The following is a 16,106-nucleotide window of genomic DNA, read 5'->3' on the forward strand; positions in this document are numbered from 1 at the left end:
TATATATATTTGTAAAGATTTGTGTGCGTTATTCACTGTTTCTATCAAGGTGTGTCCTTGAAAAAATAAACTTTTAGCAATACTACACAATTCAAGATTTTGAGAAGTCTGATGTAACAAACAACCCTCATCTACCCAGCAGGTGGGAAAAGTGGCTGGACAACTTACAAAGTTATTTTCTATAAAGATGCCTACAAAATCGCCCTAATTATTTAATAATTATTGATCATTTATATTTTGAGCAATTCAAGTCATCTGATGAACATTACTGTATTTCCACATATTGCAATATATATTGCAGAAAAAAAAATCATTTTTTTTTCAATATCAACTTAATTTGAATGGTGCAATCAAATTTTCAAAATAAGACATGAATCAAGCATACTATTAGTTGGAATTGCACCCAAATTTAAAGTGCATCACAAAATTTCGATACACCCCTCTCATTTTTGGAGTGATCTGTGCGACTGAAGGCTTTCAAGTGGCAATAGCTAAGGCACTGGAGGGGCTACCAGGAGTAAGAAACATCTGATCTGACATTATTGTCTACAATATGGACACAGCAAATGACGACAAAAATCTGAAAGGTGTATTCCAGAGACAGTCGAGGACTCACTTTGAAAAGGTTGAAATGTAAAGTTGACAAGACATCCTTTGGCTTCTTTGGACATGTTGAGCAAAAATGGAATTGAACCTGATCCAAGAAAAGTGGAAAGCATCGACCAAACTAATCCAGCCAATGTCTCTTGTAGTTAGTGTGTTAGTCCAAGTACTGGGGAAACAGATACATCTTGAGTCGGGCTGGAACAATAGACTTTGACATGTTTAAGAATGGTCAAAGTCTTTGCTGTACGGACATCTAAAGGAAGTTCGTTTCACCACCTAGGTGCCAGAACAGAAAAGAGTCTAGATGAATGCCGCCCTCGATCCCTAAAAGTTGGTGGGATGAGGCGAGCAGTGCTGGAGGATCGGAGGTAACGTGGTGCAGTGTGTGGTGTGATTAGAGCAGAGAGGTGGGTGCTGGGTCATTTTTAGCTTTGTAGGCAAGCATCAGCGTTTTGAATTTGATGTGGGCAGCTACAGGAAGCCAGTGCAGGGAGCAGAGGAGTGAGTGGATGAATCGTGGACAGAGGCAGGCCTGCCAGGAGTGAGTTGCAGTAGTCCAGTCTTAAATTAACAAGGGACTGAACAAGCACCTGAGTAGCCTGTGAAGAAAGAAATGGGCGGATTCTTCTGATATGGTAAGGAAGAAATCTACAAGAGCGAGTAAGGTTGGCGATGTGTGGGGAAAATGACAGATGATTGTCCACGGTTACCCAAAGATTGCAGGCGGTGTCTAAAGGAGTGATTTGGTTGTTGTCCAGGTATATAACACAACAACCAAATATCACTGTAACTGACCATAAACCCCTGTGCTGATACGGAACAAATCGTACTGTACAATCGTACAGTGGCACAAAGCTTGCCAGTGGCACAACAACCATCACAAGCTCTCAGAACTTATAAAAACTGTAGCAGAGAAATGGCTTGAAGACAAAGGAGGATTTGTCATCCTGAAGGACGTGAGTTGTTTTTTTTGTAAATATATATATATATATATATTTTTTTTTTTTATTTATTTATTTTTTTTTTGTGCATGTGAATTGGGTTCAACTGATGTGAATTGGGATACGCATGTGTGCATTGTGTCTTTTGTGTGAATTATTAATGAGACTATTTTGCTTCCATACAAGTCTGGTTTCCAGGACCTACAGTACCTCTGTTGTAGAGGAACTGTGTGATAGCTGCCTACTCAGGTTGCTACGCCAACAAAAACTCAAGAGCCACTCTGCATGTCAGAGTTGCCAGAAAGCGGCATGGTCACAAATGTTTATGAATTGTAACAAATGTATTGCTTAAAGCTTTACTTGTGTGGACCATTCACGAATGGGTCATACATACTCATTGTAATGATTTCCAGTGGCAGAAGTGGTAAAATCCACTGATGTGCAAGCCACCATCAACAAATTAAATTCGGTATTTAGATTTAATCACATTCCTTCGCAACTACAGAGCTACACCGCATAGTACTACCAACATTTGTCCCAGCAGAGTGTTTGTTTGGAAGAAACCTATTTACCAAACTGCCTGTTACACAAGCATTGGATGATCAGTACTGTATATTAGGACAATGGATGCGACTGGAAAATCGTTACATACTCGGTATACTCGGATAACACGCATACAATAAACAAGGACTTCGGACATTTTCCACTCACTCGCGTTCACATACACATACCGTTTATTATATATAGTTTGTAAATATTGTTTATATCTCTGTTTGGTTGTGGTGCACCTTTTTCGTTTCGTTTATTTAGTTTTGTATAATACACGTTTGCTTTATCTACGCGTTTGTCCTTTTTGCTCACCGGCCTTTTAACGCAACACTGATACAAAGATAAAAGACCTGTCGATTTTTGTAGCCACAGTTAATATAAAATTGGAGTAATATTAGAGAGAGTTAATTATTCTAATATAGAATTAGAGTTAGATGGTAAAACCGACGCCATCTTTTCTATGTATTGACGGGTCTTCAGAGCCGTCGTTTAGTTAAGGTAATGGGCGTTTCATTTCCAACACATGCTGTAGCGGTAGACCAATCATAAAGGACCGCGCCATCTGACCAATCACAAATCACAGAAAGGAGGGGTTTAGACAGACTGAATCTTTAAAGTGCTTCACACGAATCGTTTACGAATCATTTAGAAATAGGGTAAAATAAAATTTTTGGAGAAAACCAAAGTGTTTTTTGACCTTGCATACATGTAAACCTGTTTTAAGAGACTCATTAAGCAATAGTAGCAACCTTTAAAACGGCATAATAGGGGCACTTTAATAAATTTTTACTTGATAATGAGTGAGATCTTGAAATATGAGTAGTATGCATGCGCTTTGTCTGCCGAGCGTCACGTAACCACAACTGAGCCAATGGTTTTTCTCTCTCAAGTGCTATAGGATGTGGGTAATCATTTCCCATGCTCAGTATCAGTGCGTCACTTGTATAGTCAACATTCACATGCGCATGTGCTGTTAACTATAACATTGTGCCCCTGTGTCCGTGCACATAAAGCATTTTTCTTTCTGTCTAAGTGTAGTTGAGGTTTAAAGGGCTGTAGCAGTAGAGGAGATGAATCTGTTTAATGACAATGAAACATTATCCTAAACCCTCAAAAGAAAGCAAAAGCGAGTTTTATTAGATAGGTTCCCTGTTGAAAAAAACTTTGCGCACAGAGACACTCTGTCAAAAAGCAGTGATTCCTACACAGTAGCCCCCCCTCCTCCTCCTAAAAATAATAATAAGCATAACATATAGTGTATCTCTCATAAAAACACACTTTTCATACTATAGATATAATACTTTACATATAAAAATGTCATTACTCTGCTATTGTTATATTACTATATATTGCTATCAGGGCTGTAGCTATTAAATATTTTAGTAATCGAGTATTCTACCAAAAATTTAATCGAGTAATCAGATAAAATGTACTTTTGCTTAAATAAACAGCAATATTAAATATATAAGAGAAACAAAGATTAATTGGTTTTCTTTTTAGAAAAATCTACTTTTTAAGGAATAGCTTATACCCCTATCTCACCTATGCCGTTTGACTTACGGTGAGATGTGGTGTAAGCCACCGTGATTGGCCGCCGGCGTTCCGCGAAGTTCTGCAAGGTTCGCAGGCTTCGGCGAGGACCACCAAAAGAATTTAACATGTTTTTTTTGTTTTTTTTCGCACGGAAAGATGGAAACATAATTGTAGCGCCAAAACTCGTGGTGAATCATGATGAACTGTACTTCTGGCCACCGCGCGAAAGCGCATAGGTGAGATTGGGGTATTAAAGTTGACTGAGATGAATTAAGTGCATTGCAGTGCCATACATTCTTATTTTAAAGCCTTTTCACAGATGCAAAAACAAACAAACAAAAAAGGTGTTTCAAATGACTAACTATAAAAAAAAAACTAAGGCACACATTGAAATAAATAATTATACAAAAACACTAAAGTGTACACCTAAACTTTCAGAACTAAAAGTTTCACAATTTCTATCGTTTTCTCTTGCTGGTTTCTTCATCTCTTAGCTCGCTGATATTTTTATCGCTCCTGTCCATTTTGCAGCCCGCACCAAAAAACTCCCTCAAATCAATACACAGCTAACTGTTTGAGTCTCCTTCCACTTTTTGTGTGATGTAAGCACTTCTTCTTCGTTGGTGTTTACTGCCGGCTTGCATCCGGAAGCGCACTTTGTCAAAAGCGCGCTGTCAACAAATAATTGCGCAAAAACATAATGCAAGCTTTTAAAATTTATTAAGAGAAGCTTCAAGGCAGAAGATTTTGCCTCGATCATTTTTTGTAATCAAATTACTCGAGTTACTCAAGGAATTGCTTCAGCCCTAATTGCTATTGTTATTGTTTTGTATGTTGTTGACTGATGGCGCCACGGATGGCTGCCTCACGGTGAAGCTCTCCATTTGTCCTGCTGTTTTTGTTAGTTTATCCTGTTTTTTGTTTTTTAAATATTATCAGTTATACCAGGGATGAACTGCTGAACATTAAGCAGAATACACCACACAATTTTTAACCAGTTTTTAATTATTCTGACGTCTTGCTGAACATCGTAACCTGCAGAGCAGTGGCGCTGTTTAAATGCTTTAAGAAGCGCAGATGAGGGAAGAGAGATGGCATGCTTGTCAAGCTTCGACAGCGCGGCTTTAGAACTGCATTGCCGAGTATACATATGGGGAATCTCCGCTCTTTACCCAACAAAATGGACAAACTTTTCCTGCTCTCCCGGAAAAATAAGGACTTTTTAAACTCTGCCGCACAATGTTTCACGGAAACCTGGCTGAATGAAGCCATTCTGGACAACGCACTACATCTGCCAGGCTTCCATCTGTTCAGAGTGGATCTCGATGCAGAATAAGGAGGGAAATCGTGAGGCGGCGGGACATGCTTTTACATCAGTGAACATTGGTGTACAAATGTAACACAGATGAAAAAGATGTGCTGTCCCAATCTAGAGGCATATTTATCAACTGCAAGCCTTTCTATTCGCTGCGGGAGTTTACCTCGTTCATGACCACTGCCTGGTTCATATTCTCCCGACCTTTAAGCAAAAAATTTTATCTGCTAAGCCTGTAGTAAGGACTGTAAAGAGATGGACTAGAGAAGCAGAGCAGAAATTACAGGCCTGTTTTGAATGCACTAATAGGAGTGGTTTTGAAGCTGCTGCCACCAATCTGGATTAGCTCACAGATTCTGTAACATCCTACATCACTAGGGTGGATATGTGCATCGATACCAGGACGTATTTAACATGCTGTATAACAATGGCAAACCATGGTTTACAGCAAAACTCGGACAGCTTCGTCAGGCCAAAGAGGATGTCTACAAAAGTGGAGACAGGATCATGTACAACCAGACCAGGAACACACTAAAAAGGGCGACCAGAGTGGCTAAGAGAAGCTACTCTGAAAAACTGGAAAACCAGTTTCCTGCAAACGACCCTGCTTTAGTGTGGAAAGGCCTGAAAACCATCACTAACTACAAGACGCCATCCCCCAACTCTGTAGGGAATCAACAACTGGTTGATGACCTGAATGAATTCTATTTGAAACTCCCAGTCTCACACCACACACCTGCCCTGACCCTCTTTATACATCACCAGTATCACATCTGACAACCACCCTCTCTCCCCCTCCTGCACTTTTGGTCTGTGGAAAGGATGTGCGTCAGATCTTCCTAAAACAAAAGAGTAGGAAAGCTCCATGCCCAGATGGCCTTATACCAGCCTGTCTAAAATCCTGTGCTGACCAGCTAGCCCCCATCTTCACACAGATCTTCAAGATCACTGAAAATATGTAAAGTCCCTTCTTGCTTTAAATGTTCTACAATCATCCTAATTCCAAAAAAAAAAAATCACAGGACTTAATGACTACAGACCAGTTGCCCTAAAATCTGTGGTCATGAAGTCATTTAAAGGCTGTGGTTGGCTTATCTGAAGGACATCGCTAGACCCTTACTGGACCCCCTGCAGTTTGCTTAAAGAGCAACCAGTCTGTGGACGATGCAGTCAACATTGGAGTGCACTTCATCCTTTAACATCTGGACAAACCAAGGGCTTATGGAAGGGTCTTGTTTATAGATTTTTCATCAGCATTAAAACAGCACTGCTTTAGAACAAATTAGCCCAGCTTTCCATTCCTAGCTCTATCCGTCATTGGATTACCAGCTTTCTGACAGACAGGCAGCAGCTAGTTAGACTGAAGTGAGACTGGGGGAATTCATGTCCTACAGCCACACCACCAACACTGGAGCCCCTCAGGGATGCATTCTCTCCCCACTGCTCTTCTCCCTCTACACCAACGACTGCACCTCTACAGACCCCACTGTCAAGCTCCTGAAATTTTCAGATGTCACTACAATCATCGGCCTCATCCAGGACGGTGACAAGTCTTTATATAGAAGCAAGCTTGAGCAGCTGGCTGTCTGGTGCAGTCACAACATCTTGGAGCTGAGCACGCACAAAACAGTGCAATCGTGGACTTCAGGAGAAACCTCCCTGCACTTCTTCCTATCAGCATCATGAACAGCACTATTACAGCAGTGGAGTCTTTCCGGTTCCTGGGCACGACCATCTCTCAGGACCTGAAGTGGGACATTCACATTGACTCCATTGTTAAAAATTCCCATCAGAGGTTGTTTTTCCTTCGCCAGCTAAAAAAGTTCAACCTGCCACAGGAGCTGCTCATACAGTTCTACTTAGCCGTCATTGAATCTGTCCTGTGCACTTCAAAAACTGCCTGGTTTGGCTCAACTACAAAATCAGACATCAGAAAGCTACAAAGGACGGTTCGGACTTCTGAAAGGATTATCGGCATTCCCCTGCCCACGGTGCAAGAACTGTAAATATCCAGAGTGAAGAAAAGGGCTTGTCATATCACTTTGGACCCCTTGCACCCGAGTCACTTTCTCTTTGAACTTTTGCCATCTGCTCGACGCTACAGAGCACCGAACACCAGGACAGTCAGGCACAAGAACGTTTTTTTCCCCCAGGCAATTTGCCTCATGAACAGTTAAACATTTTTCTCACTGTGCAATAATATATGTGCAATATTGTGTGCAATACCACTGTGTAATATACTGTATAATACCAAAAATATTTATTTAACCTATTTGATAGGATCCCACACTCTACTCATTTGTTGTCAACTTTTTTTTTTTTGGGCTTGTTGTTGTGTTGTTGTTGTCAGTGATTGTTTTGTTTTGTCATTGTTTTGTTCTGAAAGCTCTGTTACTAAAACACATTCCTTGTATGTGCAAACATACTTGGCAATAAAACTCTTTCTGATTTTGTATTTGCTGATTTTGTTCCTTTTTCACAATAACGGTAAATTCACAGTCCTTGAAGATGCATTTTTAAGTATTGAAGTATTTTATAGTTAAGGCACAATGATCTGACCTGGAGCACAAGTAAAGCTACATTGATGTGGACGTAGACAGAAATGTATCTGGTACTGTACATATTATGCACATTAAACTATATGGCATTTTAGAGAGACTTCTTTACAACCATTAAGCAAGGAAAATAAGTCAAATCCATGCTTGACAAATGTAAACTTTTTTACAAAAAGTTATGATTTTCACCCCAAAAGTAATTAAAATATTTAAATGATTAAATCGTCAATAGTTAATCGAAAAAGCCATTAATGTAAAAATGCCTCGTGGAATTTTGTTGAGAAATGTAAAGGTAAATGTGCATCGGGAAAAGGCATATCTACATATTGATGTCAATGGCTGGATGTCTCTACAATAAACTGGCCAATAAATATGCAGCCCTGTAAGACAGAAATAAAAGAAAATGTTTATTTTAACAAATGTTATGTATATACAATAAAATGGAATAAACTATAATACATTAAAATGTAAATAATTATTACATTTCTAATTTCGCCTTAAAATCAGAAGGTCAGAATTTAATGCCAGATAATGAAAAAGGGAAAATATTTAAGACGTTTTAAGAGTTGTTACTGATATTTAAAGATCCATGGCAATGCTGCCTATACGCCAAATAAGATGTGCAGTTTAAATTTTTGCCACCTTTTTGATAACTGCACACTCTTCTTAGAATTTTGTGGCTTCTCTCTGTGTGTGTGTGTGTGTGTGTGTGTGTGTTTTGTCCAGTTCCACTGAAGCACATTGAGGTGGAACTAGAGGTACAGGGGCATGTAGCAACAGTGACCTCTACCCTGCAGTATATAAATGAAGAAGAGTGCCCCCTGGAGGCTGTGTTTGTCTTTCCCATGCCTTCAGGAGCTGCTGTCTGCCATTTCAGTGCCAAGATTGCAGATCAGGAGATAGTGGCTGAGCTGCAGGAGAAACAGGAAGTATGTCACAACTCCATCAATATCTGAAATCTTGGTCTATAAGTTGGTCTTGGTCTACAGTTATCATAACTGACACTGAGTTTCAGGAGTGTCAGTGCAGCGTAGAGAGTAGGTAGACATTGTGCCTCACAACGAAGGTGAAATGTGACTTTAACATATACTTTGTCTCTGTGTCAGGCGCGAGAGCAGTATGATGATGCCCTGAGTTCAGGTGAACAAGCTTTCCTGTTGGAGGAGAGTGAGGAGTCTGTGGATGTGTTCAGGCTGAGTGTGGGGTCTCTGCCTCCACACCAGAGTGCCACTGTCACCTTCATTTACATAATTGAGCTGAGTGTGCAGGCTGACCATTCACTGCAATTTTGCCTGCCTGCAGTGCTCAACCCTCGTTACTCACCAGCCGGTATCTCACACACACACACACACACACACACACACACACACACACACACACACACACACACACACCTACCAAAGACACATTATTGATATATTCATAAAATATTCATCTTGTTAAAGGGTCATATTACCGGTAAATGAAGCATATAATCTGGTTTCTTTTATTTTCAGGTACAGGTGGTGGTATAGTGTCAGAGATAACATCAAGTTCCACTCGTGTTTCCTATTCTCTTTCTTTTACTGCACATGTGAGCTCTCCAAACCCCATCACTAAAGTGGAGTCCAAGTGTCCTCTAGAGCCCCTGACATTCCTCAACACAGAGCACACAAAGGCAAAGGTGTGTGTACTGTATATGTGTCTGTTTGTCTGTATGTGATAAGGTAGAGAAAGAAGGGAGGGAGGATCTGTAAGTGCAATAAATAAAAAATCTTCTGTTTATTTGCCTGAAATTGTGATTTGAACTTGTACAGCCGATAAGTTTAAAGAGTCTCTTTATAAAACTTATTGAATTTGAAAAAAATCTCTTGGAAATAATGGAAGAAACTGTGCAAATATGAAGAGTTAAAACTGAAACTGCTGCTTATTGTGCCTTTACAAACAACTGAATAGCTGAATACTTATCTAACCAAGCAAATTTTTACCCTAATCAATATGGGTTATTTTGAGTCAATTAATAGTAAAAAAAGCACATTTTAGTGATTAATCTACATACTAGAATTATAATAAATAACAAAATAAAAGTTTCTAGATGAATCTCTTTTTATGTATATACTGTAAATATACTGTACTGTGTGTGTTTAGGTAAGCCTTTCTGCAGGTCATAAGTTTGACAGAGATGTTGAGCTGTATGTATATTATCAGAATCCCCATCAGCTCACTGCTATAGTGGAGGCTGGAGCTCCCACTGCACAGCCAGGTACAATTTGTATTTATTTACAGAACTATGGTAAAACAAGTTGTGCTAATTTTGTTCGTTAATGTCTCAGGTTGATGCCTGCTACTGGTCTTAAAATAGTTAGGACGAGGCTATGTTTACCATGTTGTAGCATCTCCTCTTCTTTTCAAAATAGTTTAAAGATGTCTGGGCATTGAGGTTATGAGTATCTGGAGTTTTGGTGTAGGTATTGGTTCCCGGCTGCTGAAGAGTTTGTCGTCGTCTTTGACATATTTTTTGTTAAATGTGCGAAATGTTCTCTAGGAGAAAGATCTGGACTGCAGACAGGCCAATTCAGCACCTGGACTCTTCTACTACAAAGCCATGCTGTTGTTATAGCTGCAGTATGTGTTTTTGCATTGTCCTGCTGAAATGCACAAGGGCTTCCCTGAAATTGACATTGTCTAAAACCTTTTAAAACATTCCAAAACATGCAAGCTGCCCATACCGTATGCACTTAAGCACCCCCATACCATCAGAGATGCGGGCTTTTGAACTGAACACTGATAACACTGATAGCTGGAAGGTCTCCCTCCGCTTTAGCCTGGAGGACAGGGCATCCGTGATTTCCAAATAAAATGTTAAATTTGGACTCGTCCGACCATAGAACACTATTTCACTTTGAAACAGTCAATTTTAAATAAGCCTTGGCCCAAAGGACACAATAGCGTTACTGGACCATGTTAACATATGGCTTTCTTTTTGTATGATAGAGCTTTAACACTAGAAGTCCCAGAGAGCAGCCATTTGGCTTTTCTACCTATAAAACCAGCCGGACAGCCGATGGGCTGGAGGGCTTTTAGCTAATATCCTTAATCACCTGTGAACAGATGCTTTTGTTATGTAAACAAGGTGGGGCCATGCTGAGCCACTTCAAGGAAACTTATGTTTCACTTTGCCATCTTAGGGAGAAATCAACACACATGGGTTTTTTTCCTTTGTTGCTGAGATTTATTGATAAAAACAGTGCAAAATAAAATAAAAAACAAACCAACCATTTGTACACATATTTACAAATAATTAAAAAAGTGAATGAGTACATTTCAGCAATCACTCACAATCATGGCACTGCCATGGTATCTCTAGTCTGCATTTACCACATGTGTATCTGTAGCAGTGAACACATTGCACAGTGGCATGATTGTCCACACTTTGTGGTGTTGTAAAGGATGACAGTGTTTGGCTTCCTTTTGGTGGTATTATCAGTCTGAACCATGCTGTGCATGCTGCTAAGAATATAGACTGTCTTCTTCCGTTTGGCCGCATATGCCGTCAGCGTGGCAGCAGTGGTTAAAACCACCTAAGAAATAAGATAAATTATTTTCATAGAACTTTTACGCACAGTAACACACTTGGAGGTGTTGATTCAAAAAATTTGAAACACAAACATAGAACCACAAAAGATCTGCAACATACCAGAGTGGTGAATTCATTGCGATCTGTGTGTCTAGCAGATTGAGGAATTTCCCGGCGAATCTTGTTGACTTTGCCGAGGATGGTGGTTTTCCGTCTAAGAAGTTTTTGCGCAAGTGACAGCGATGTAAAGAAATTGTCCGTGATAACATTTCTGCCCTTGTCTAGGAATGGTTCCATCAGCCTCATCACTACATTTTCAGACAGTCTCTCCCCACTGGGACGATTGGGGTCCTTGCCAAGATATGGGAGGACATTGCAAATGTACTTGGATTTTAGGTCGCAAGCCACCCAAAACTTGATCCCAAACTTGTCAGGTTTAGTTGCAATATACTGCAGAAAACCCAGGTTTGCCGACCAGCAGTCACGTAGTGATGGAACCTTAGTAACCCCCAGCAAGATGACAATTGAAATAAATGCCATTAGTTTAGGGAGGTCCATGAACCAATGAACATGCTCCGTTTGCTGTGCATGTTGAATAGTCCATTCTTGAATGCTATGAAGCATGTCAAGAGTGATGAAACACAAGAAGCTCTGAAGGCGACTCAATATACTTTTCCTGGCCTTAGCCGTTGGCTCTCCATCTGCAGCGTACGCTTCTATTGGAGAGAAAGGGAGACGGGTCCCCACCTGTTCTTCACTGTCTCTGTCAGGTCAGTCCCCAAACAAGCTCTCTTTTTAGTTTGAGAAGCAGTCTCCTCATCTGCAGTGTGAACAAATTCAAATAGTGAGCAATGGGAAAGTCAAACGAAATCACAAATGCATGCATAGATACTAATTATAATTCCAGTATCTCCTCCTTTGTATCGGAATAATGTCTAAAATATCTTACTTACTATATCCACTTACTTGTTTAAAATGAAATAGGAAATAATATGAAATGAAATATCTTCCTAAATAAAATTTATACAATTAAGGTTAGAGTTACTAGCTAACCCTAACCCTGCACACACACAAAGTGGAAACTGTAAAAAAGGTAGAGTAGATATTTATGTCACTCTGCTCTGCTTTTTTAGTATTTTCCACTTACTTGTTTGAAATGAAACAGGAAATAATATGAAATGAAACTTAACCTGAAGACTGATCAGACAGCTTTGAGTCCGAATCCGGCTGAAGTTCTATGTCTTCTCCATCTGAGTCACAAGGGCTTATTTACTCAGGATCATTTCCAAGGCCTGCCTGGTAAGTCTTCTCTGCATTTTCTTTCCTTGGAGAGGAGGTTCGTCACCACAGATTTCTTGAGGGCACTGAAGTAGTAGGCTATGTGCAGTGATATTTTATCCACCTCAGCACAAAAGGAAGTTCTCTGCTTTTAGCAGCCCTTCCTCCCTCCCCTACACAACAAACAGGCCACCAGCAACCATTCGCGCAGATTACTTAGGTAATGACCAAATTTACACATGAATTGATGCTAAAAAACTAGCCAGGTTAGCAGCCTCTTGGCTAAAGGAGGGTTAGAAGAGTCTGGGACTTTTCTGGGACTAGTGTTAATTGGCATCTGCAGATGCCGATGAGTGATGCAGTGTCATGAGAGCCTGCAGTCCATGGGCATTCAACAAAGGTCTTTGGCCTTATTCCTTACGCACAGAGATTCCAACAGTTTTGCTCAATTTTTTGATGATGCGATTTGCAAAGCCTTTGCAATTTGATGTTGAGAAACATCATTTTTAAAGTCTCCCACAATTTTGTTACGCACCAAAGTGTATTTTATAGCTAATCATGTTACACACCTGATGCTAGATGTAATTCCAGCTGAGTCTTTTAAAAATTTCTTGCTTTTTCAGCCATTTGTTGCTCCTGACCCAACGTTTTTGAAACCTGTAGCAGGCATCAAATTTGAAATGAGCTCATTTAGTGGATAAAAGTGTAAAATTTCTCAGTTTAAACATTTAAACATGTTCTCTATGTTCTACTGTGAATAAACTATTGGTTCATGTGATTTAAAATTATTTTAATTTTATTTAAAACGTCCCATCTTTTCCAGGATTTGGGTTGTATTACATTTCTATTTATGCCCCTGTTAGGGACTCTAATGGGAGACCCTGCAGTCATGATCAGTTTCTATCCAGAGTTTCCTGAGTCAGTCATGTCCTCCACGATGTCATGTGGTGAGTTTGTGTTTGTTATGGACAGATCTGGCAGTATGGGCAGCTTTACACATGAGGAAGGCCGTGCACAAGAACGCATCGCGTGCGCCAGGGTAAGACTCAACACTCAACTGATCTGTATTTCTGTAATAAATCTGTAAATACTTTTTAAAAATCATAATAGCTTTTCCCAAGCGATATCCAAGTAGTTTTCACATTAATTTTGATTCAAATAAAATTTATGTGAATAATGATGTGTGTAGGACACACTGCTCCTGCTGCTGAAAAGTCTTCCCATGGGCTGTTACTTCAACATATATGGTTTTGGCTCTGACTTTGAATCATTCTTCCCGTGAGTAACCAGCTAGTGAACTAGTGAATATGTTGTATCTTAATTATCCACAATGATCCCTTAAACAGTCTTAAAACATTTTAAATTTAGTTATTGATATTAAATGTCTAAAATGTTTGAAATTGTTTGAGGGGAGTATTACATTTGATTTGAAGCAGAATAAACGTAGCTGTCTACTTTTCTCTTGTTCAGTTCCCTTTCAAAGGCTACACTCAATGCTGCGTGAAAACGCTATGGGAACATCTTTTTGTGTTCCCGGTTGTGAAGCATGTGTGTGTCAAACACGCCAAATTTTGGCATATACAGTGGTGTGAAAAACTATTTGCCCCCTTCCTGATTTCTTATTCTTTTGCATGTTTGTCACACAAAATGTTTCTGATCATCAAACACATTTAACTATTAGTCAAAGATAACACAAGTAAACACAAAATGCAGTTTTTAAATGATGTTTTTATTATTTAAGGAGAAAAAAAATCCAAACCTACATGGCCCTGTGTGAAAAAGTAATTGCCCCCTGAACCTAATAACTGGTTGGGCCACCCTTAGCAGCAATAACTGCAATCAATAGTTTTTGATAACTTGCAACGAGTCTTTTACAGTGCTCTGGAGGAATTTTGGCCCACTCATCTTTGCAGAAGTGTTGTAATTCAGCTTTATTTGAGGGTTTTCTAGCATAACCCGCCTTTTTAAGGTCATGCCACAACATCTCAATAGGATTCAGGTCAGGACTTTGACTAGGCCACTCCAGTGTCTTCATTTTGTTTTTCTTCAGCCATTCAGAGGTGGATTTGCTGGTGTGTTTTGGGTCATTGTCCTGCTGCAGCACCCAAGATCGCTTCAGCTTGAGTTGACGAACAGATGGCCGGACATTCTCCTTCAGGATTTTTTGGTAGACAGTAGAATTCATGGTTCCATCTATCACAGCAAGCCTTCTAGGTCCTGAAGCAGCAAAACAACCCCGGGCCATCACACTACCACCACCATATTTTACTGTTGGTATGATGTTCTTTTTCTGAAATGCTGTGTTACTTTTACGCCAGATGTAACGGGACACGCACCTTCCAAAAAGTTCAACTTTTGTCTCGTCGGTCCACAAGGTATTTCCCCAAAAGTCTTGGCAATCATTGAGATGTTTTTTAGCAAAATTGAGACAAGGCTTAATGTTCTTTTTGCTTAAAAGTGGTTTGCGCCTTGGAAATTTGCCATGCAGGCCATTTTTGCCCAGTCTCTTTCTTATGGTGGAGTCGTGAACACTGACCTTAATTGAGGCAAGTGAGGCCTGCAGTTCTTTAGATGTTGTCCTGGGGTCTTTTGTGGCCTCTCGGATGAGTTGTCTCTGCGCTCTTGGGGTAATTTTGGTTGGCCGGCCACTCCTGGGAAGGTTCACCACTGTTCCATGTTTTTGCCATTTGTGGATAATGGCTCTCACTGTGGTTCGCTGGAGTTCCAAAGCTTTAGAAATGGCTTTATAACCTTTACCAGACTGATAGCTCTCAATTACTTTTGTTCTCATTTGTTCCTGAATTTCTTTGGATCTTGGCATGATGTCTAGCTTTTGAGGTGCTTTTGGTCTACTTCTCTGTGTCAGGTAGCTCCTATTTAAGTGATTTCTTGATTGAAACAGGTGTGGCAGTAATCAGGCCTGGGGGTGACTACAGAAATTGAACTCAGGTGTGATAAACCACAGTTAAGTTATTTTTTAACAAGGGGGGCAATCACTTTTTCACACAGGGCCATGTAGATTTGGATTTTTTTTCTCCCTAAATAATAAAAACCATCATTTAAAAACTGCATTTTGTGTTCAATTATGTTATCTTTGACTAATAGTTAACGGTTTTTGATGAGCAGAAACATTTAAGTGTGACAAACAAGCAAAAGAATAAGAAATCAGGAAGGGGGCAAATAGTTTTTTACACCACTGTATAACCTCGGTCAGGTGACATAATCTGATAAAGCGCACCTTTAGGTTATAAATAGGAGTGAACCGGAAACATTCCTCAGATCTTTTTGTCTTCAAAGGACCGAATATTGTGTTTGCGTGTGATGTGTGCAAGCGAATTTAAAAGTATTAACTCACCGATATGGTAAAGTTTGTTAGGAGATTCATGCTTCTGCTCTTTCGGAGCGCGATTTTCACACCGTTGTTTCTGCGCATTCCTGGGTTAAACAGTGCAATCTGGCAGACGTGCACGAGACGGGAATCCCCCTTTCTCTCGCGTCCTTGCCGGATCAGGAAGTTTTCCGTCCACTTCTCAAGGGCGCTCCGGCGCTTCTTGTGAATGGATAGGAAAGACTTACTCTCGATTCCGCAGGTAGTAAGTAACGAGCGATCGTGTTTCGTATTTGGCCACGGTAACACCTTTGGGCCTCTTCACATGAGATTGTTTCAGTTGTGGCTAAAAGCAAGGGGATTGTACTCAGGGCCAATCCCCAGAGGCAAATAAGGGTTACGCGCCAAGGGCTTCGTACCTTTTCTATTAGGTTCAGACCCTGAT

At 40.1% G+C, this 16,106-nt stretch overlaps 1 protein-coding gene across 2 annotated transcripts in view; it reads left to right on the plus strand.

Annotated features, from left to right (window-relative positions):
* The window catches only part of LOC128505459 (von Willebrand factor A domain-containing protein 5A-like), a 71,577-nt gene that overhangs the window by 24,902 nt on the left and 30,569 nt on the right, over positions 1-16,106 (plus strand). For both annotated transcript variants that reach the window (XM_053475889.1, XM_053475897.1), the window contains exons 2-7: positions 8,226-8,428; positions 8,606-8,828; positions 8,996-9,162; positions 9,627-9,741; positions 13,197-13,372; positions 13,523-13,611. In XM_053475889.1, coding sequence (XP_053331864.1) covers positions 8,226-8,428; positions 8,606-8,828; positions 8,996-9,162; positions 9,627-9,741; positions 13,197-13,372; positions 13,523-13,611 — 973 coding nt within the window. The remainder of the gene's footprint in view (positions 1-8,225; positions 8,429-8,605; positions 8,829-8,995; positions 9,163-9,626; positions 9,742-13,196; positions 13,373-13,522; positions 13,612-16,106) is intronic.

Source organism: Clarias gariepinus, chromosome 2 (genome assembly GCF_024256425.1).
Source record: "Clarias gariepinus isolate MV-2021 ecotype Netherlands chromosome 2, CGAR_prim_01v2, whole genome shotgun sequence".
NCBI classification, from domain to species: Eukaryota; Metazoa; Chordata; class Actinopteri; order Siluriformes; family Clariidae; genus Clarias; species Clarias gariepinus.